Here is a 23,883-nt window from a genome sequence, read left to right as displayed (position 1 = left end):
CGTGTATTGGTTCCCACTTCCACAAAATGTGCTGGTTCCAGCCAGGCCTTCCTAGAGAGAGAAAGAAACACTGAGTCAGCCCTGGGCCAGCCGGTCTGCTGTGTGAGTTTTTCTCGGACCCCAAGACAGAATTCTCCTGGAGCCCAGGAAACAGAGGAAAGGAGAAGGCACCGCCCTGGCTGCAGCGCTGCTGTTTTGGGTTCTTGCAGGTCCCCTTCGGCAAAGCACTCGAGGGAGGAGCTGTCCCATCACACTACTGGAGGTGGATGTGGGGGGCAGGGACGCTGCGGGCAGGTAGGGAGCGCAGCCTCAGACAGCCAGTGCGGGCAGGAAGCCTCAACTCCCAGCAGGAGACGCCCGTGCAAACAGATGCAAAGCTGCAAATGAGCTTCAGAACCGCTTCCAACTGCTCCAGAGCTGCAGGGAGGAAAAAGTCATCATCATAGCAATAGGACAGTGCCAATTCACGCTGGCACCCTCTGTTCCCACCCAGAAGCAGGAGTCTCTCTCTCCACCCGTACCCACCACCACCCCTCCCCCCACCGCCGTGTGTGTGTGTGTGTGTGTGTGTGTGTGTGTCTGTGTGTGTGTGTCTGTGTGTGTGTGTGTGTCTCTCTCTAACTACCTACCTACCCCCACACACATCCCACAGAGTGTCACAGGCAAGGCCCTCAGCTATAAAGCAAAGCAGGTAAGGAGATGTCTCAGAGAACACAGATTTCTCCCCTTTCTCACCTTGCACCTCCAAAAAGGATCTAACTTTCTGCTCATTCCCAGGCACGCCCATGGTGCTCTCAGTTAATGGTGAATAAGGAGAACGTCACAGCAACAGTGCTGGTTTTCCCATGGAAAACCAAAATGGAGTGGGAGAGCATCCTCTTGGGTCAACTGTCCATGCCACCTGATGCCAGCTAGCCCATAAGTCCTTGTGTGAGTACATCTCCCCCTCCCTCACTTCAGTGTCCTGGAGCAGGGTCCGTCCCAGCCTTGGCACAGTCGGCACAGGGGGCCGCATGACTCTTGGTTGTGGGGACTGCCCTGTGCACTGCAGGACACTAGGCAGATCCCTGGTCTCCACCCGATAGATGCCAGTAGCAACCACCCCCACTCCCGCATAGGTTGTGACAACCAAAACTGTCCAGACACCACCAAACCGCCATCGGTGGGGCAAGAACACCCCAGGTGAGAACCACTGTCCCCGAAGCTCAGACTTCACTCCTTCGTGACCAACCACACCTGGTGGAAAGAGCTTCCTTCCTCTCTCCCTCCGCTGCACCCTCCCCTGAGCTGCCACCTCCATCCAGGCCCCTGCTGATGAGGTCTGAAACCCTTGGGAATATGAGCAATCTGCCCGAGTCTCTCCTCCTGAACCCCAGTGGAGGTGCTGGGTACCCAGTTCCCATCCTTTTTGTTTATTTAAGAGATGGAGTCTCTCTTTGTCACTCACACTGGAGTGCAGGAGCACGATCACAGCTCACTGTAGTGTGGACCTCCTGGGCTGAAGAGATCCTTCCTCCTCAGCCTCCCACGTAGCTGGGCTCACAGGCGAGCATCATCATGCCCAGCTAATTTAAAAAAAAATTTTTTTTGTAGAGATGGAATCTCCCAACGTTGCCGAGGCTGGTCTCAAACTCCTGCATTCAAGCAGTTCTCCTGCCTCAGCCTCCCAAAGTGCTGGGATTCCAGGTGTGAGCCACTGTGCCTGGCCACAGTCCCCATTCTTATGCACCGATGACGCAGTGCTCAGAAATCCCCACTTATTCATTCCAACTCAAGCATGTTCCTTTCAGCCCCCACTGTCGCAGCTGCAGGGGCCTCGTGGACATTTCTATGCACTCTCTCCTTAACTTGGCATCACCTCCCCCCAGGAGCCCCTGAATCATGGAGAAGCCGGGCCCTGGGCCCAGAATCCCCACAGGCATCTGGTTTGCACAGAAACTTCCAATGGGTGGCACTGCCTGAGATTTGGGATGGGAGAGAGGTGGCAAGGATATTACTCTGGGGTCGGGCAGGCATGAGACCTGAGGTGCCTCCCCAGCCCAGCCCACCTCTGCAGACAGAATACTACGTGAGCATGACGCTGCAGCAGCTTCCAGGATTCCCCACTGCGGCTGAGATCTCCAGTAGGCAGGGCTGGGAGCCCTTGGCCTCTGCTCCCCTAGCCCCTTCAGTTCAGCAAATCCAATATGAAACCCTCTGATATATCAAGTGGCTTCTGTCTCCCCAGCCACACCCTGAGGGATAGTACTGCCAGGGTTGGAACCCAGTTTCCTCCTTTGAGGGCCACTCCAGGCTGCTGCCTCACCAGTATGAAATCCTGTGGGTTTGCTCTTCATCAATCCAAAAGAAGAAGGAACAGGCAACCAAAATCAGGGGTGAACTCTCCTGAGGAGCAAGCTCGCCATTGACCTCAGCCCATCTCCTGAGCTCTCCACAAATGTGAAAAGGGGAACCATGTATCTTTTTGAAAAGGAAGCCCTGATGAGTCTAACAGTGTTCAGGTTATAAGCAGGAAACAAAGGGTACGATCCCCTCGCTGCGTGACTCACAGCCAGTCGCTGGTGCTTTTTTGACTCATTTACACCACATTGCTCTCCCTCGTCCTTTACTATGTGTGGGGAGGGGCTAAGGCCAGCTGTCAGGTACCCAGAGCTGCTGAATTACTCTCAACTGGGTGGTATGGGAAGGTGGGGGAATCCTTTGATCTCAGTTTGGTTTATGGTCCAGTTAAATGCTTGGCGGCACCTGTCAGTTAGATTTAACCAGGGGCATAGTAAAACGAATTGCAATTCCTTTGGAGCCATTTCTTTAAACTGTGAAATAGCGTGTCCGTCACAATCTTCTGCAGGATGTTCCTTTGCACTGATATATCCTCAGCACTTTGAACAGGTGGAAAGAGGAAAAACTGAAAGTCCACAGAGCAAACCACCCATTATATAGATCTGTTCTGCGTATTATGTTGAGTCCAGAAAAACCAACATGCAGTCAACTTGTTCTGACTACAGGCCTGAGCTTTCGATGATCCAAGAAATCACGCCCTGCTTCCCACGGGTTTTCCCAGGATGGCAGAAAAATACCTCTCATCACACAGATGACCCCATTCAATGGAAATCAAAGGTGGACCCAATACTTCTAAGAATGTATAAGTATTAACCTTTCTTCTTTAAAAACCATGATGAGTAACCAAAAGGAGCTTTCCTTTTCTTTACATATATGAGACACACAGCCTTCCTTGCACAAGGGAACCCAAATACATGCCATATTGAAATCTAGTTTGAGGCCAGGTGCAGTGGCTCACTCCTGTAATCCCAGCACTTTGGGAGGCCAAGGCAGGCAGATCACTTGAGGCCAGGAGTTCGAGACCGGCCTGGGCAACATAGTGCCTGTCTCTACTAAAAATACAAAAATTAGCTGGGTGTGCTGGTGCATGCCTATATTCTCAGCTACTCAGGAGGTTGAGGCAGGAGCATTGCTTGAACCCAGGAGGTGGAGGTTGCAGTGAGCTGAGATCACGCCACTGAACTCCAGCCTGGACGACAGAGTGAGACCCTGTCTCAAAAAAAAAAAAAAAAAAAAAAAAAAAAAAAAAAAAAAAAATCTAGTTTGAGCCCAGTCCAACTTGGACATTATGGAATCGGACTTGGTTCCTGAAATCCTCAGAGAAGCCCTTTTAAAGGGTAGGTTCACCTAGAGAACCCCAGAACACCCCCTCTCCCCCAATAAGCCCTACCCTGTTAAGAGAGGGTCACAAGTGACCCAGGGAGGAAGTGAATTTGAATGAAATCGCGTCACTGGAACACCGTGTAGACAATGAGCTCAGTACTGAAGAGAGCTGGCTCTGAGAACAGCCAGGTTCAAGGCCCAGGCCTGCCACTCAGAATCTGGGTGTCTTTTGGAAGTCAGCTTTTCCATATCTGTAAAATGAGGGATAATATCAACCTCCCATTTGTGAAAATTACAGGAGACAATCTGTGTAAAAGGTGCCCAGCAGAATAGAAAAATCTGGAAGAAAAATTCTGAATAATCCAGGCAGGCACTCCACTCTCAAGGGGCTAGAACGTGTTCCCCCCTCCTTAACCCACGGGCTGCGTGCACTGACTTCCTGTGAAAGACTATTACACGGAAACGGGGGAGGAGGGAGAGAACCTCCCAGTGGAGAAACCTGCTAACATGACCTCAGCCAGGTGACCAAGGCCCATCAGCCCTTTATCGGGCGTCTTCCTCCAAAAACTCATAACTCCAGTCTCATCACAAGAAAAGCATCAGGCACGTCCAAATTAAGGAACGTTCTGCAATGTACCTGACCAGTCCTCCTCAAAACTGTCGAGGTCATGAAAAACAAGAGAAGTCTGAGAAGCTCACAGCCAAGAGGAGCCTGAGGAGCCATGAGTGCTAAATGCCACATGCGATCCTGCAACAGAAAAAGGAAATCCGGGAAACGCTGAGGAAATCCGAATAAAGAACAGACTTCAGTTAATAATGGTGAATTGACATGGGTCCATTCATTGTGTTCAGCGCTTCACGGACGTCAGATCTTAACAACAGAGGGAACCAGTGTGAGGCACACAGGCATTCTCTGTACAGCGTTTGTGGTTTCTCTGTAAGCATAAACTATTCTCAAATCAAAAGTTTATTTTAAAAAAAGAGGAGATAGGCTTGGCACAGTGGCGCACGCCTGTAATCCCAGCACTCTGGGAGGCCGAGGCGGGTGGATCATGTGGCCAAGAGATCAAACCATCCTGGCCAACATGGTGAAACCCCATCTCTACTAAAAATACAAAAATTAGCTGGGCATGGTGGTGTGCACCTGTAGTCCCAGTTACTCCGGAGGCTGAGGCAGGAGAATCGCTTGAACCCAGGAGGTGGAAGTTGCGGTGAGCCAAGATCGCACCACTGTACTCCAGTCTGGTGACAGAGCAAGACCCCATCTCAAAAAAAAAAAAAAAAAAAGAGGAGAACTGGCTGGGCATGGTGGCTCACGCCTGTAATCCTAGCACTTTGGGAGGCCGAGGGGGGTGGATTACCTGAGGTCAGGAGTTGAAGACCAGCCTGGCCAACATGGGGAAACCCCATCTCTACTAAAAATACAAAAATTAGCTGGGAGTGGTGGCGGGTGCCTGTAATCCCAGCTACTCGGGAGGCTGAGGCAGGAGAATCACTTGAAACCAGGAGGAGGAGGTTGCAGTGAGCAGAGATCATGCCACTGTACTCCAGCCTGGGCAACAGAGCAAGACACTGTCTCAAAATAAATACATAAATAAAAATAAAAATAAAAAAGGGGAAACTAGCACAGAGCCATTCAAAAAGAGTGCAAGGTCAGGACGATGATTCACAGCTGGCTGTGCGGCCTGGTGTGGGGCCTCTCCACCCTGGACCTGAGGCTCTCCCAGTGGTGGGGAGCTCACCAGGAGGCCACGGGAGCATTCAGGAGGCAGAGATGGAGCCCAGCCCCCAAAACCAGGCAGGAGGAGGGAGAGGAGTGCTTGATTCAGAGAGCTCCTAAATGAGTGGATGGACAGGTCTGTGGTATGCAAAAGAGGAAAGCTGGAAATGACGCCTGGCCCCGCCGCACCCCTGGTTCCGCTCTGCATGGATGCGAAGGCGCCTTCGTTGGGGGACACAGAGAGGTGGACACCCACACCACCCGGGCCCGACCGGCTTCTCAGCCTGCCCCAGCAGTGCTCCTGTGCTTCCCGGTTGACTCTTCCCCAGGCCCCATGGGGAAAATGTTAAACTTTTCACATGGAAGTCACCGACCTCACGCAAACCCCTGTCCTGGATGACTCATCTTCAAGTTCACAGAGGGAACAGAAACCACCAGAAGGGAAGTCCCTCGGCTTTCCCCCATCGCCCCCCACACTGCCCACATTCACGGGCCTCCGAGAAGGAAAAGTGAAATCCTGAGCCATCCAACGGACTGAACCGACCCCCTCCTGCCCAAGGGGACCCCAGAGAACCCTTGAAAACTGAGTCCTGGCTATGACAGGATGGAAGGGCGATGCGCCTCGTTATACCCATTCCTTGCTAACCGTGAGGCTTTCTTTCCTAAGTCTAAACAGAAACCAGCCCGTTCTAAAGACTCCTCCACTGATATAAACCAACCGCCTGATGCTGCCCCGCCGTTCTGCAATTTGGATGAAACAACCGACCAGCATTCCGTCCTCATGAGAGACACTGGCCATGGCTTCGGAGTGCGTCCGGCAGGTCCACAGAGGACGCGCAGTGAGGGTTTTCATGTCCTCTGCTTCACCTTTTGAGTCAGGTTTGACTCCACCCTCAGATCATGCTAACGCTGTTGCTTTTTGAACACAGGTCCCAGGGAGAGGCACGGAGCTTGATTGCACACGTGCGTGTTTCTCCTCTCATCGATATTCAATGCTTCTCCCATAGCTTACGGAATATGTGTATTGAGCCACCTCCTTCAGCATGCATTGTTCTTCTGTCTTGTTCTTCTGCCCCTGGAAGGGTCTGTTTCTGGCTTCTGGCCGGAGGCGCTGCTTCCCTGCCACAATAGCCACCCTGCAGGCTGCAACCCTTTATGAGAAGAAAGCTCTTCTTTCCAAGTTTATGAACCTCGTCAGCCCTCAGTTCACATTTCCTATTGAAAACGCAGAGGATTCTCCTCTTGCTGAAGAAGGCTTATCTCTGCTCTTCCCCTCCTGTGCTTGACAGCCACTCCCTGCCCACTGCTGTGGAATATTTATCAGATCCCTCCTGTTTCTCGTCAACCTCTCATTCCTTGCAGACCCACTTCCCTCAGAATGCTGTTGGGGCTCAGAAAGCAATACCCCACAGTGAAGGCCTCAGAAGCAAAGGTTTCTCTCTGCCCTCCTGCCCTCCCATCTCTCAGTCCCTTCTTCCCTGAGGCCAGCCATCCAAACTGGAATCCCTCTTCCCCAAGGCAGATCTTTGAAACCAGAACCCCTTTTCCCTAAAGCCAGCCTAAAGGTTCCCTAAAACCTAAAAATACTGCCCTAACATAAAGAAATTATCTGACTTGCCATGTCTGACTGTAGGTCATAAGACCCCCGTTCCAGGGAGAGTCACTCCCAGAAGGAAGGAGTGCTGCTCAGAGAAACCTAGAAGAATCGAGGAGACAGGCAGGCCTGTGGGGTTTCCCCACTCAGTCTATTTATTAGCATTATATTTCTTCTTCTTCTTTTTTTTTTTTGACACAGTCTCACTCTGTCACCTAGGCTGGAGTGCAGTGGCGCAATCTTGGCTCACTGCAACCTCCGCCTCCTGGGTTCAAGCCATTCTCCTGCCTCAGCCTCCCAAAGTGCTGGGATTCTAGGCATGAGCCACCGCGCCTGGCCTGTCCAACTATATTTCTACATAACTGTCCACACTTTGTTGAACCTAAGCAGAAAAATGGAAAATTCCTCCTGCATTTTTGGGTTTTCATTCCGAAGGCTCCCATGTACGCATGTTATGGGAACATGGCCTCTTTTGTATGCCTCTTCTCTTATTCACCTGCCTTTTGCAAGTTGATTTCAGTGAACCTTCAGAAGGCCCTTAGTTCCTACAATGCACTAATGGCCCATCTTCTTCACACTGCCCTTTGTTAAGTGACTTCCCAGTTCTCTGTCTAGTGGAACCTTGGCCGATGGGATGTTTGCAGGCGTGATGGAAGCAGAAGGTTGAAATGTACTTATCCAGACTTTCATGCATATTTGTGCCTCAGCTGTCTCCCCAGGAAGAACATGCCCAGGCTGGCTCACTGCTCCCAGGAAGAGGATGAGTAATGCATGCAGCAGAGCTGCCCCAGCCAAAGTGCCCAAGAACAGGTCCCCGACTTGCCCACAGACTTGAGCAAGGACAGTTTAGATCAACGGATCCCCAGCCCATCCACAGATGCATAAGCAATAAAAACATCCCAGAGCATGGGAGTTGTTTGTTACACAGCAATAACTAGCTGACATGCATGCTCAAGGGTCTCTCATCTTAAAAGCATATGTGACTCACAGCAACCCCTGTGGGCCTGTCTTCATGTTCCTGCCACCCTCCATCAACCATTCAACTCCGCTTCAGTCCAATTCCAGATCCATCTACTATCACTGTTGCTAATGACACTCTCTGACTTTGCTGAAACCACCCCCAGCAGTCCCCAGTGACCTTCTTACAATGAGACTCCATGGTGATTTGTCAGTTCTCATCACATTCAACATCTCCCCAGCATTTCCCACTCACTTGTCTCTTTCATCCTTTCTGAAACACGCTCTTTCCATGGACATGCAGATGCTCACCCTTCTGATTTTCCGCCTTCTCAACATTCTGAGCTCCTGTTCTCTCCTTCCTGAAATGCTGCTGTTCCTCAGCTGCCTGCTAAGCCCCCTCCTTATCTCATACACTCTCCTTTGGTGATCCTATACGCTCCTGTGGATCCAAGTTTCAGCTCTAAAGCTTCCACATCAACTCTTTCCAGTTCTATCTCTTTTCTTCAGTTTTTTACCTGAGTATCTGTCTACTGAGTATTTCATCATGGGTATCCTACAAACTCAATGCATCAAACCCAAAACATCTTTCCTCCGAAGCTACTCCTCTCCCACATCCCTTATTCAGTGATGAACACCACCAGTCACCCCATCACCCAAGCCAGATGGCTGGACTCAGTCTCAAGCCCTCCACATCCTCCCTCACCCAAGCAATCACCACATTCTGCCAACTGCACCTCTGACATCACTTGAGCACAGGAATTTGAGACCAGCATAGGCAGCATGGCAAGACCTCATCTCTACAAAAAAAATTTTAAATTTCCTAAAGCTGTCCTTGTTTCTCCATCCCTGACCTGGGCTACCACATCCCCATGGGGCCACAGCTCCTGTCCTGACTAGCCTCCTTTGTCCCACTTCTGCCCCCATTCATTCTCCACACCAGCAGCACGGTGACACCAACAGGGGCCTCTGACCATCCCCACTACTCATCCGAAACTCTCCATGGGCTCTGCTCTTTAGATGAGGTCTCAACTCTTCAATGAGCTGGTTTTTACCTCTTCACCCTCAGCTCTCACTGCCAATGCCCTCCCAATCCACTTTATGGTCAAACAGCCAGCATTCCGTGTAATTCACTCATGAGCCACACTTCCTCTAATCTAGTGGCCTCTGCACAAGGAGTCCCTCTACCTGGAATATTCTGCCTCCTCTTTTTACTTGGTGACCTGATGAGCCATCCCTTCCAACTCCAGGTCTTCCCTGGTGCCCCTTAACCCACGGTGTCTCATCGTCCACGTTCCCATGCATATATGGGTTCCCACAGCCGCCACAGCCCTCGTTACCCAGCTCACATGCTTAAAACTTCCAACTGACTGCATGCTCTGGGGTGCTCAATAAATATGCATTAGATGAAAAGGCTGAAACATTCCTACCACTCCTTTGGGAAAAGTTTATTTATTGAAAGTATCAGGGTGGGCAAGGTGGCTCGTGCCTGTAATCCCAGCAGAGAGGCCAAGGCCCGAAGAGGCCAGGGAGGCTGAGGCTAGAGGATCACTTGAGCTTAGGAGTTAGATACAAGCCTGGGCAACATGGCAAGATCCCATCTCAAAAAATAAAAATTAGCTGGGCTGGCCAAGCGCAATGGCTCACGCCTGTAATCCCAGCACTTTGGGAGGCCGAAGTGGGTGGATGACCTGAGATCAGGAGTTTGATACCAGCCTGGCCAACATGGTGAAACCCCGTCTCTACTAAAAATACAAAAAATTGGCCGGGTGTAGTGGCAGGCACCTGTAATCCCAGCTACTCAGGAGGCTGAGGCAGGAGAATCACTTGAACCCGGGAGGCGGAGATTGCAGTGAGCCAAGATCACATCATTGCACTCCAGCCTGGGCAACAAGAGCAAAACCCCATCTAAAAAAACAGGCAATAAACACAAACTGCTCTAAAAATGGGAAAATGTTACAGAACTGGGTTGTCTAAGATTGACTGACTCAAGGCACTCAAACTGCAGTTCTCCAGACCAGGCCAGTAGAGGGTGCTGTCGGCTTTGGAAATATGACATCATACCCGCCACGCAGCATGAACAGACTCCAGGAATTCTTAGCATAAGGCATTTACCATGCAGATGGAGGGGCAGGGTTAGTAGGGGAGGGAAGCATCCCTGCTCTTTGCAGGGCAGGCAGGGGTCTGAAGGAGGAGCCAGGTAAGCCCCAAGCTGGCTGAGGAGCCCTCCTGGCTGGTCAGCGGGCAGGGGTGTGGCGCTGCCATGGCCAATCAGAAGAGCTCAGAAAAGCTCACAGGAAGATAAGGCAACGCTGGGAAACCGAGACTCGCCAAGTTCTACTCTCTTATTTGAAACGGTATAAACTGAGAAAAAAGGAAGCACTTCAAAACAACATGAACATCACAATGAGATCACACTAAGATCGTGATCATGTGCACTGCTAATAAAATAAGATAAATAACATGAAGAGGCGTTGTTCCTGGGTTCTGACCAAGTCATAAATTCTCCTCTGAACTGGGACTCTCCCTGATTCAGCTCAGGAACCAGGGCTCCCCCGCAGCCCAAACCCACAGCTGCCCCTGAGAATCCCTCCCGTTCTGTCCCCATCCCCGGGCAGCATCCTGCCAGGCTGGCTCTCAGCACATAGCCTTCAGAATTTTACAATTAAATGCAAGAAATAACAAGTTGCAAGCACACATCAGAGGTTCCTTATACCCAAAACAAGCTTCACGTGCTGTATCCCATCACCAGCTCAAAGAGACCCCTGGCGTTTCCTCACTTCACCACGTCCATGCTATTCTGTTAAAGCACAACAAGGAAACAGAAATAAACACACAACTCTATCCATGGGACTTCTTGTTCCTTTCTTTGGTTATCTTATTTTTGTTAGTGGAGTGGTGGTGAAAGTTGAAATGACTGGCTAAATGAGACTTAGGGATTACATGAGGATTTATTTTCATACGTTCTCTCCATTTACAGACCTAGTACAGATTTGGCTGTATTTTTATTGTGCATTAAATAGCCGAGGAAATTAGACTTTTTAGAGAACACTCAAAAGGCAGATGAAGGCATTTGCATCCGAATTCGTACTCATAAATGCTGTGTCCTCCAGAAACCCAGAGCTTCCAACTCTCAGACAACCAACCCAGTTGCCATAGCAAATAATATAAACATATGGTTGCTTTAAGATTGTGCTTCACAATGCTGATTCTGCTTAGTGCGACTGCTGTCTACACAAGCCATCCTCTATCACTGGTTTGGCACGGGCTTGTGACGCAACCCTGGTTGGTGAGATGGCAACGATACTCTGCTGGAGCCTTCTGGAAATGTTTTCCTGTCTTATAAAGGGAAACGCCGACAGGGATTTGCTCCTCTTCCTTGATGTCCCTGAGTGTTGCAACATGAAGCCGTGGCGCTTCTAGCAGCTGGGGCCACCTTGGGACCATGAAGGAAAAAGCGAATGTATTTCTGAGAAGTGGCTCTAGGTCCCAGCATCACCCAGCTACTCAGTGAAGCAACCCTGCAACATCGCCCGCAGATGTCTTGTGTTGCAAGAGAAGGCAGTGTCCTTGTGGTTGAAGCCAAAAGCATCCTAACAGGTACTAGGCTCAAAAGAGAGCTGGGGAAATACAACTGAAAACCAGAGTTTTGGTTCATTTTGAGTAGGGAAATACTGAAAAGACTGATCTCAGCCAGGGCTGGCAAGAACACTCTTGGACACTCAGGGGAAAGGAGAAATCACCACAGCTTTCTAAAGACCACTTGGCAGCTGCATACACTTAAAACAGGCACAGCCCTTGCTGAAGCAATTCTGTTCTAAGAGTGTGTCTGCACATTGCTTCTCCTCTTCCTTGCCCTGCTTTCGGCCTAGGAAGCTGACCTGCAGCAACAGCACCTGCCCAGTTTCCGCCCCAGTGAGGTTTCTGGGTTGGCTCAGCAGGGGACCAGGGTGGAAGGAGCGGGATATCTGGCCCTGCCTCCCACTCCGGCCCCTGGCTGGGGTTCTAGGCCGAGGCTGCCTCTCGGGTTCCAGCTTCTTGGCCTGGGTCACTCTCTGTGGAGTCCCTCCCCTTAATCCTTTCAATGTTGGTTCCCTTAACTCTACCCTTCCCCCCGTAATTGACAGGCTCTCATCAACTCCTCTGTTCAGCCCTCTGAGCCCACCTGTCACTCAACATGCTTCCTGCCAGGATCCTAACACGCTGTCCTCAGAGATGCACCCCAGATCCAAAGACTTCACTACAGCCTTGCTGCCGTTGATTAACTCAAAAGCCCACCTGTCCAGTAACTGGGACAGCTAAGTATACCACGGTTCATGCATTTTACACAATATCCTCTTTTCCAACAAATATTTAAGAAGCAAGTACTTCATGTTCAAGGACTGGCCTAAGAGCCGGGTCCACCACAGTGAGTGAAGGCCAGTCAGAACGCAGCCTCTCAAACTTGAAGTCTTGGTGGGGAACCGGGCATGAGCCACACATCCCCGTGCAGGAAGGCAGGGCTACGAGCGCCTGGCAGGGCTCAGGGACACCGACGCAGCAGGAGCTTCTAGATTAATAACCACGTGAACAAAACCACTAAAAACACAGTCTCAACAGCACTAGCCCAGTCATGTGAATACAAAGCGCACATACATACGTGTGTGTTTGGAAAGGACTGAATGAGGTCTGAAGAGGTGACTCCTGAGTGCTGATAAGGGAGCTGGAATATTTGGAAGACAGAGAAGGGATCTTTTTCTTCCTCCCTGATAATACTTTTGTAGTCATTTTTGGCTGTAAGCACATATGCATGGACAGCTTTTGAAATTAACAAATCATCAAAGAAATAAAACTGGTTATGAAATTGATTAAAATGGGACATCACCTGATTGGGCCTAAACAGCCTCTTTGGCAAAACAGCACAGGAAACTCATGAACACATGCTCACCTGCCTTCCTCATTTTCACTTTAATTCCGTGATGCCTCTGTGTCTGTCTGACAACATCTCTCGTGGGGTCTGTGACTCTGCTGGTCTTCAGTGCCCACTGAGAGGGGTCCTTTGCCGTCATCAGGCATAAAATCCTCAAAGTTCTCCATCCTCAATGTGGGGTCCCTGGGCCAGTGGCATCAGCCTCACCAGGAAACCTGTTGATCTGCTCATTCTTGGGCCCCACCCCAGGCCTATTCAAAGAAAGACTCCAGGGGCAGGGCCTGGCAGTCTGTGTTTCCACCAGATCTGTGTTAATGCTCACATGAGCCAGCCCAGGTGATGCTGACGCCGGAGGCGCAAGGTTGGGAGCCAGTGTCTAAGGCAACTATGCCCATGGGGACAGGGGCAGCCCCTGGAGGTTCAGAAAGAAATTAGGGAAAATCTCTTCGGCACATTGAGGCAATTAAGACACACACAAGGAAGCTTTTTAATCTGTGTTTGTTTAAATGGTGTAAAGTCCCTCTCCCCTCTGCCTCCCTATGCAGCCTCAACAATTCAGTCCCAAAGCCTCAGGCAGCGGCCTAGGTTGGGTGTCCAGGGATCAGAGCCCAGGCCAGAGGGTGGGTGCACACAGTGGCGGCCACAGAGAGCTCAAGCAAATCAGTAAATAGGGGAAGATAACAAAAGCCAGTAAAAAAGAAAAAAAAGGCCAGGCCCAGTGGCTCACGCCTGTAATTCCAGCACTTTGGGAGGCCAAGGTGGGCGGATCACCTGAGGTCAGGAGTTCGAAACCAGTCTGGCCTATATGGTGAAACCCCACCTCTGCTGAAAATACAAAAAGTAGCTGGGCACGGTGACTGGCGCCTATAATCCCAGCTACTCGGGAGGCTGAGGCAAGAGAATCGCTTGAACCTGGGAAATAGAGGTTGTAGAGAGCTGAGATTGTGCCACTGCACCCCAGCCTGGGCAATAGAGCAAGACTCAGACTCAAAAAAAAAAAAAAAAAAAGGAAAGAAAGAAAGAAAACAAGAAGTAAAGAAAAAATACATTATAATAATGATTTTATTTAAATTGAAAAGGCAGAGTAAACCCATCTAGGCATCAAATCATTAACAACAGTTATCTCCAGAGAGCAGACTTAAGAGAGGGCTGACAGTGAGGTGGAAGAGATATTCACCTGTAATTTCCTTGCTCATGTGGGGTTATTTTCCCCCCAAACACTGTGTATTGTATTTTAAAATCAGCCTCCAAGAACATCAGCCAGGCCAAGAGGAGGAAGCAGGATAATGGCTGAGGCCTCTGCCCGCCTCCTCCTGTCCACCCAGGCAGGTTTCCAGCTGTGATGCTGCCCTCAGGATAGCCCAGACCCTGGTACATACCCCGGCCACCCGATCCTGCTACCTGACTTGGACTCCAGCTCTGTCTGGCAGCAAGGCTACCCCTAGGTGGGCCAGCTCCCAAGAGAGCTGAGAACATAGGAATCTTCCCTCCTATCCAGCTTCCCACCTGCCACAGTCTGAATGTTTCTGTCCTCCGAAATTCCTGTGCGAAAATCCTGCCTCCAGGATGACACTACAGCAGGTGGCTTTGGGAGGTGATTAGGTCCTGAGGGAGGGGTCCTCGTGGTGGGATTAGTGCCCTCACAAAAGAGGCCCCAGAGAGCTGCTTATTTCCTTTATCACAGCCTGAGCAGATGAAGACACCATCTGTGACCAAAGGCAACAGAGAGAAGCCAGGAGTGTGACTAGAACCATCGAGGGATACCACCCAATTTCTGTTCCTTAAGGAAGATGGCAGGGACAGGCCTCTGTTGATGAGGAGGATGGGGTATTATACCTAATTCAGTGAACTCTGCAAAATTCCGGCAATGCCCCACAGATAGAAGGGCAGAAAAGGAGAGGTGGTCTATGGGGATGCTTTGAGACCCACTGATGCCATTTTTCAACACCCCAGGCACATGAGGCCAGGGAGGGCACTAAGCTCCCGAGGCCACCTTCCCCCTGAGGTCCCACCAGGCAAAGGGTGGGGGCTCCTCCTTGGTTGTTACAGGCTCCCATGCCACACTCAACTTGGAAGTAAAACTACACAGCCCAGGAGGGGAGTGGCTGCGGGGCCTGCACCTGGCCCCGAGTTCTTCCCACCACGCCCCAGGCTGCTGGGCGCTGAGCCTGGATGGAAATCAGCTGGAGCCCTTTCCTTCTTCCTTTGCCAGAGAGCCCTCCAATCTCCAAGAGGACCTGTGTCATCCTTGACTTAAAATAAACCAGAGAAGGATGAGCACAGTCCCTGCAGAAGAATGAGCAAGCCAGAAAAAAAAAAAGCAAAAACAAAAAACAACCCTGGATCACTGTAAAGACAGTGAGATTCAAAAAGAAGGGGCTGGGCTACAGGTTTCAGGGCAGCATCTTCATCTGAAATAGATCGATTGCTCCCCGGTTGTCTAGTGCCTAGGAAACAATTTAAAAAATGAAATTGGTTTATTGCAAGAAGCAAAAGAACATTTTTCAAATTGTAACAATCCATATTCTTAGAAAAATTCAATAGGTCACTGACTCAGTGAAAAACATAAGCATTTGTGGAAAGGGAAGCAATATGAAATCTGGAGAGACTGCATAAAGTTAAAAAAATTTAACTGCGTTTTTGAATATGGCGCTATAAGACCAATAACTTTTGGTAGAATATGTTGGAAGAAAACAACCACAAAGAAATATGGGCTTTTACTTAGGTCTGATGCTGGTAGCAGTGGTGGTATTCTAATTTCTGACTCTTTGGTTAAAAAAAAACTGTTCATAGCTGGAAACTGAGCTAATGAGGTGACTGGGTCTCTTTTCCCTCCAGGGAAGTGCTGGTGCTGGATGCTGGGTTCTGGGTGCTGTCCAGGGGACCCTCTGGCAGTATTCAGTTCCTAGGCTGCTCCACAACTCTACAGGGGTAGAAGTTAAGCTGTAAAACTGATTGTCCACAGCAAGGCAATTGCATTGTATCTGGTAGAGATATAATTTACTTCCTGTTATAGCTCAGGCTGCTATAACAAAATACCATAGACTAGGTGGCTTAAACAATAGACATTTATTTCTCACAGTTCTGGAGACTGTGAAGTTCAAGAACAAGGCACCAACAGATTCCTTTGCTGATGAGGCTCCTCCTCCTGTTTGCAGGCAGCTGTCTTCTCACTGTGTCCTCACATGGTGGGGAAGGAGCGAGCTCTGGTCTCTTCCTCTTCTTATAAGGAATCCCATCATGGTGGCCCTACTCTCATGATCTCATCTAAACTTAATTACTTCCCCAAATCCCCACCTTCTAATGCATCACATTGGGAGTTGGGGTTTCAACATATGAATTTGAGGGGGAGGACATAAACATTCAGTCCATAACATCACCTTATAGAAAAGATAACCCACAACATTATATTCTATTGCCTTATAGGATATTAACCAGTTTTGCATCTATTAGCAGATGTATTTCAGCATTTGTGATTGCCTCTATGTGCCTGTTCTTCAAATTTCCTTTGAACTGGCCTTAACTAATTACTAGCCCATCACTAATTAATGAGTTTTCACTTTCTATCCACCTAAGAGTCAAATTTTTAAGCTTTTGAAAATTATCCTTTAGTATCACCACTTTGTGCACATTTGTCGTAGGACAGGAAAATGGGTAAATGCATTGTGATTGCTGCAAACCAGGTTTCTTGCCGACAAAGAATGGGGGAAGCATATGGAAAGGGTGAAGAGGAGGAACACTATGGTGTTGCATTTGGATTGGAGGTATCCTTATATTTTAAATATTTTTTTTTCTAACTCTGCTCACTGAAATGCCTAGAAGCAATAACATTTAGTGTGAATGAGCACAGCTAGAGCCCAGATTTTGGTTTCTAAATACCATTCCTCACTAAAAAAAGAACTATCATTCCTTGAAGATACAGCTGGTTACAGACAGGGACTGGGGAAGTCCAGGGAGAATGTGGAACACTTTGGTGTGCCATAAATCAAGAAAATACTCAAAACTGACAGAAATATGACAAAAGGACACTGAGCCATCTTCAGGGTTACCAACTGGCTGGGTTTGGGATAACTTCAGCACTGAAAAGAACAAAGGCGTTATTGAAGTAGAACACACGAGATTTTTAAAAAATGAGTAATGGTACCAAAAAAAGGGTGGGGCTAAAGGAAAGCTCTTCTTTATAGAAAAATATCAGATAATAAGTGTAAAATAAATGATTCAGAAAAGGATTATCAATGGCAAAAACTGGTGGGGAAACAGGATATTCATACAATCTCTAAGTATCACTTTGCAGATTACTTATTAATTACAGAGGGGAAATATCTGCCTTTAAAATGGAGAAATGTAAGCAGTTCATCAAATTTAGCATCAACCACACCAGGACAAACTGGCAGTATGTGCTCCTGATAGGACACACCAAGGACATATCACGGCCAATGCCATATTCTTGCCAAAAATATATGATGTGCTCCTGACTCTGAAGAAACAATCATGGGTGAATATAAAATCAAAACACCTGCAAACAGGCAAGACTTTGGAAAGCACCTCATGGGTATCAAAGCACAGCTATTATCTCTAACGCACAAAGAGCTCTGGCAGATCAGTAAGAAAAGAAATCCCCTCTTATCGTACATTCTCATATTGTCATGACCTAATCCTTGTCCCAGCTCTCACCAGCAACACCTGTCCCTCATCTGTATTTCTAGCAGGGACCAGATTTTGGAGCTCCATCTCTTCCTGACTTGCCATGGAGACCTCTTTACTTAGAGGTCTCAGAGCATTTCAAAGTCATGATAGCCAGCTCAAAACCAATGTTCCTCCCATTCATCTTCTTTTACTTATATGCCCTTTGCAGTTGGTGTTATCCCCTGTCCCAAAGCCCAAAGCCATCCTAGACCCCCAGCTCTCCTCCATGGCCCGCATCACCACCACCGCCAACCGTGTTTCCAGCCACACAGCTCCCGGCCCTTCCCTGTGCTCTGAGCCCTCTGCTACGCCCCTGGGATCCTCTCACCCCTGTCACCACTCACGCAGCCTCACGCTACTGAAATACATTCCCTTGCATTGGGCTTAGACCCTTAATGGTCTGGTCCCCATCCTTCCCTCATCTCTCCTAGACACACGCCATCCTACAGCCATGCCCACCTACACTGTCCCTAAGACTCGCCATTCCTGAGAACTGCCCTGCTCCCTCTCAGCCCCAGCTCAAATCCCCTTCTTGCAAGACCTTATCATGAACTTCAGGCTAGATAGAGTGTTCTCATCCCACAGCACCGAGCTCCGGCAGACAGATGGTGCTGGGCTTCGTGTGTTTCTGTCCCATGAGCTGCAGAATTACTCAAGGACGGGGCTACCCTGCACTTCCGTATCCTTGGTCCCTGACATGGCAGCTGGCCCACGAAAGGAAACGAATCACTGAATGCCTTACAAAGCCCTTTCACACTCTTGCTAGGTATTCAAAGCCTGGAAGCCTCCATGGAAGTGGTGCCTCACGCTTCGAAACCTGAGGAGGTGAACACATGTTAGCACAGCCCCTGGCCCTTTCTAAGTTTGAAGAGTTCCCTCACTCTATTCGTCTTGGTTGAAAAGTGGGGTGCCCAGACCACTCCCACCACGGGGGATGAAACTGTCAAACACTGGTTTTTCCAGCCTCCCTAGCCCCCCACCCATCAGATCCACCCAGGGTGGCTTTGGTCCAGGGGCTTGTGAAGCAACAAGGGACAAGGAGGTCTCCTTTTGGTGACAGCAACAGCCATTTCCCAACCAGAATCAACATACAGTGTGGTCGGAGGCACTTCCTCCAGTTTCCAGGCCCTGAGTGGGATTCTCAACAACCCGACAACCGTGTAAGCTTCCCCTCCTTCCTTCAACACACAAGCGCCTGTTCTTCCTGGCTCAGCCGCAGGCAGCTTCTTTGCTTGCAACTGAGAACTTGACCGATGAAACAGACCGAATCTTTGGAGGCCAAGAAATGTGAAAGGGGGTCAGTGATAAACCTGGTCAAGACCACTGTTCCAAATGAAGTGTGATTATGAAGAGGCAAGCATAGGTTTCATGTCTGTCCTCAAAAAAATGTCTGGATACAGTTCCAAAGCAGGAGAGTCGCAATGCACTTGGCAATATTGACATAAGCACCGTCCTCTTGATGGCTGATGGGCTGAGGGCCACATGCTTGGATACCCGCTCACAAGATGCTCCCACTGACTTCATCTCAGCTTGTTACACGGATACTCTAACAGCTCTCAGAAACAGTTCCTGGCGTTTCTTTAACTCTACAGGTGAAGTGCAAAGTCACCTTCTACATGTGTCTACTTTCATGATTAACTATCACTGAGACACATGATTGTGTCTCTTCCACTGGTGGGTCTGCCAGCCTCGTGCCACCCCCAGTCTTCGGGAGCAGGATGGAGTGTGAGGCTTCAGGTGAAGCGGTCACAAGGGTGGCTTTCTGGTACAGATTCATATTCAAAAACTTTGGGCAGTATCGGAGCTTGATCTGCCCATACTGAATTCTGAACAAGTGGGTAAATGCATAGCGTGTGGTCACAGCGATCAGCCCTTCCCTGGCACCCCTTGGTAGCAGGACATGGTCTCTGATCATTTCCATCCTGACTGCATCGCACCGGGAGCCCGGGCTGCCCGGCGGCGGTGCTCTGGCCACGGCTCTGAGAGGAAAGGGGAAAGCCAGCTCTTACCTGCCTGTGCAGCTGTGATTAGGGCTGTGTTCCCCTCGCTGTCCTGCCAGTTGACGTCAACGTGGGGACACTCTGCTAAGGCCACCACGGTATCCACAAAGCCGTGGTAGCAGGCGACAATAAGGCCGGTCTAGAAATGAAGAGGGGAAGCGGGTCAGAGGGGCAGAGTCGGAGCATGGTGGGTCAGCACTGGGGACCCCGAGGGGCACCCACTACCCTCCAGGGGGCTGGACAAGGCAATGACAGGGACCTGGAGTCCCAATTCTCAGAGATGGTTTAGAGTGAGCCAGCCGCTCGATCCTTCTCAAATGTGTGTTGAGCACTGACTCGAGTGAGGGCCTAGACGTGAAAACATCAGTGAACTGCTAAGGTCTCAGCCCTCCTGGGGTGTGCTTTCTCCAGGGAGGGAAACACACCAACTATGGGGCTCGTAGAGAAATAAACGACAGAGCAAGGCAGACGGCGATGGGGTAAAAAAGGTGTGTGCAGGGCGGGTGCAGCTCTCTAGGGAATAGAGTGGTCAGGCTGGGCTTGGCAGAGGTGATGTTGGGGTCCGTGTGTGAAAGAGGCAAGGCAGTGGGCCACAGGGATACAGAGCGGGGAAATGACCCAGTAGAGGAAACAGCTCAAGCAAGGGCCCCAACTCAGGACTGTGCCTGGTGCATCCAGGGAGCAGCCCACTGGCCGGCAGGGCTAGAGCAGAGTGAGTGAGAAGAAGAGGGTCCAGGAGGCAACAGGAGGTCTCAGAGACCGTGGACAGGGCCCTGGGGACCCCCTGAGTAGGGGGAGTGTCCTGAGCCATCGGCTGCCAATCGTCTGCATCCACTCTGGCTGCTGGGTGGGAAACAGGCTCTAGAAGAACGGGGTGGAGGAAGGGGGCTGATGGGAGACCACTGTGGGGCCAGGCAGGCGAGGATGGTGTCACACCAGGGTGGGGGCAGCAGCTGGGGAGGCGAATTTGGATTCTGGAAAGGAAGATTTGCTGTTAGAATGGAGGTGAGGTTGAATAGAAAAAGAGTCCAGGATGACCCCAGAGTTTCGGCCCTAGCAGCTGAGAGGATGCAGTTGCCATCAAATGAAAGGGACAGGATGTGGGACAGAGCGGGCGTGGGGACAGATGGCATGCAGACTTCAGTGTACTGTAGGAGACTGTCTCTGGACAACCCAGTGGTGACGTCAGGTAGAGATGAATGGCAGCGTGGAGTCGTGGAGAGAGAACCAAGCTGGATACATACACTGATAGTTGATTTTGTAGATCTATTAATTAAGTATTACCAAATGTTAAAATCCTAGCTCCCAGTGGAATGGCGCAGGAAGTGGGGCTTTGGTGGGGTGATTAGATCACGAGGGTGGAGCCCTCATGAATGGGATTAGTGTCCTATAAAAAGGACCTCAAGAGCTCTCTTGTGCCTTTTTCCTCCATGTAAGGACACAGAGAGAAGTCTGCAGTCTGCATCCTGGAAGAGGGCCCGGGCCAGAACCCCACCATGCTAGCGCCCTGATCCTGGGCTTCCAGCCTCCAGAACTGTGAGAAATAAATTTCCACTCTGTAAAAGATCTTGGACTCTAGAACTGTGAGGAATAAACTTCCATTCTGAATAAGTACCCAGTCTACGGTGCTTTGTTGCAGCAACCCAAGTTGACGAAGAGACCTCGTAACAAAGGAAAACAGTGTAGACTCAGGTGTGAGGCTCACTGCCTCACAGACGTAGATACAGTGAGATGCTAAAATTCAACCCAGGGTAGGAGCTAATGACCAGGCAATCAAGTGTCACTCTTGGCACTGCCAGTCACACCACCACTGCATGAGAGGCACAAAATTTATATTGAGAGCAACTCCACAGTGGCCCAGCCCAATTTTCACCAGATTTTTTTTTTTTTTTTTGAGACAGAGTTGCACTCTTGTTGCCCAGGCTAGAGTGCAATGGTGCGATTTCAGCTCATTGCAACCTCCACCTCCTGGGTTCAAGCGATTCTCCTGCCTCAGTCTCTCAAGTAACTGGGATTACAGTCATGTGCCACCACGCCCGGCTAATTTTGTATTTTTAGTACAGACAGAGTTTCATCATGTTGGTCAGGGTGGTCTCGAACTCCTGACCTCGTGATCTACCCACCTCAGTCTCCCAAAGTGCTGGGATTACAGGCGTGAGCCAACATACCCGGCCAATTTTTAGTAAGAATATAATTTTTCATGGAACAACAAGAGGACTCGAGTAGCCCTGCCCACTTATCTCAATAAGGCTCCTAGTTGCCCCGCAGAAGAATATTAAATCACAAATATTCACGTTTAAAGTTCTACAGAATACCATTGATTTTCTAACACTGACATCCATACCACAGCATAATCAACTCAATAACTGTTGACTATGGTAAAGCCTCTTTAATATAATCTAGCTTAAGCACCCTTTGAAATAGGTCATTCCATCTATATGGTGAAATGTTTCACAATAATCTAATTTTAAATAGAAAAGAGTGGGCTGCAGGCAGGCTCTACTTAAAAGCCACTGAGGTTTTCAGCCTCTTTGGGAACTAAGAGTTCGCTGCCACCACCACCTCCATTCTCCCAGCTAACCTACCCACCTGCTTTTGCATAAATGTGCCGGAAAACTTGTCATCCCACCAGGGAGCACCCAAAAATCATTTTTAACTTCTTTGGATGGAGATATTGCTCTAGTATTCTACAATTTCCTGACTTATAAATAAAACATATTGAACATAATGTAACATCTTCCTTTGCATATAATTACACAAGTAATTCATATTTATTGCAGAAAAAGATCCAAAAATTAAAGAGAAGAAAAAGAGTTATAGACCAGACACACACATATGCACACATTTTTCTTTAAACTAAAACAGGACCATTTGCTATATGTCTTAGTTAGGACTATATCAGCAATATCTTCACATCAATAAAAGTAACTCTGTGTCAAAATTCCTGGTAGATACAGACTATCCTATTCTATGTGGGGTAGAATTGTCATTATTTAACAAATCCCTATTCTTGGATACTCAGATGATCTGTTTCTCACTTTCTTTCTCATGAGTAAAACCTGCAATGAAAACCCCTAGAGCTAAGGCTTTGTGTATTTTGTTTCTTGTTTTCTCAGGAGACATTGTTAGAAGCCGGATTTCTGGATTAAAGAAAATAGGTATTTTGAAAGCTTTTAGCATATTCCAGCCTGGAATATGCTAACCTGCTCTTCAGGAAGGTCCCAGATGGCATCTGCCTTTGCCAACCCTGATATCCAACCTGCACTTAAAGGGCTCAGGTTAAAAGGAATGCCTTCCCTAGGTGGATACAAGAGAGACACTCTCAGGGTTCCGGAAGTATCTGGCTCCTGAATTAGATCTGTTTCAGGACCACCCTACTCTTCCCTCCTTCTCACCTCAACCAGTGAAGGGTTCTGCTCTGGACTAATAGCACCTCCTTCTCCCCACCACACTCCTCCAGCTTCCTAAGGTAAAACTTCCCAAAATGTGCAGCAGGCACCTGCTGACAGCCACCTTGGGAAGGCTGATATAACATTTAGAAACCTAAGAACATCACTTTTTTTTTTTTTTGAGATGGAGTTTTGCTCTGTTGCCCAGGCTGGAATGCAGTGGTGTGATCTTGGCTCACTGCAACCTCTGCCTCCTGGGTTCAAGCAATTCTCCTGCCTCAGACTCCCGAGTAGCTAGGACTACAGGTGCCTGCCACCAAGCCCGGCTAATTTTTGTATTTTTAGTAGGGACAGGGTTTTACCATGTTGGCCAGGCTGGTCTCAAACTCCTGACCTCGAATGATCCACCCACCTCAGCCTCCCAAAGTGTTGGGATTACAGGTGTGAGCCATGGCACCCAGCCAGAACATCACTTATTATATTAACAAATTAAATGAGGCCAGGTGCAGTGGCTCATGTCTATAATTCCAGCACTTTAGGAGGCCAAGGTGGGAAGACCACTTGAGGCCAGGAGTTTGAGACCAGCCTGGGCAAGACAGTGAGACAGCATCTAGAAGAACCACACCAAAATATTAAGAACAGAAGGAAGATGAATGGGAGGTGTGTGATGGTTAATTTCATGTATCAACTTGGCTAGGCCACAGTACCTAGGTATTTGGTCAAACATTATTCTAGCTATTTCTGTGAAGGTATTCTTTAAATGAGACTGATATTTAAATCAACAGACTTTGAGTAAAGTAGATGCCCTCCGTCATGTGAGTGGGCCTCATCCAATCAGTTGAAGACCTTAAGAGAAAATAGGCTGGCCTCCCCACACCCTGGAAAGAAGAAACTTGACCGGCAGCGCTGCCTTCGGAGTCAAACTGCAACTCTTACCCAGATCTTGAACTTTTCATGGAAAAGTT

At 49.1% G+C, this 23,883-nt stretch overlaps 1 protein-coding gene across 1 annotated transcript in view; it reads right to left on the bottom strand.

The window, feature by feature from the left end:
- ANKRD33B (ankyrin repeat domain 33B) overlaps positions 1–23,883 on the bottom strand; it is a 93,502-nt gene that overhangs the window by 18,606 nt on the left and 51,013 nt on the right. The window contains exon 2 of the mRNA XM_034959736.3: positions 19,539–19,668. Coding sequence (XP_034815627.1) covers positions 19,539–19,668 — 130 coding nt within the window. The remainder of the gene's footprint in view (positions 1–19,538; positions 19,669–23,883) is intronic.

The sequence above is a fragment of the Pan paniscus genome, chromosome 4 (assembly GCF_029289425.2).
Source record: "Pan paniscus chromosome 4, NHGRI_mPanPan1-v2.0_pri, whole genome shotgun sequence".
Taxonomy (NCBI): domain Eukaryota; kingdom Metazoa; phylum Chordata; class Mammalia; order Primates; family Hominidae; genus Pan; species Pan paniscus.
The sequence above is the reverse complement of the archived record's forward strand: the minus strand, read 5'-3'. Positions and strand labels throughout refer to the sequence as shown.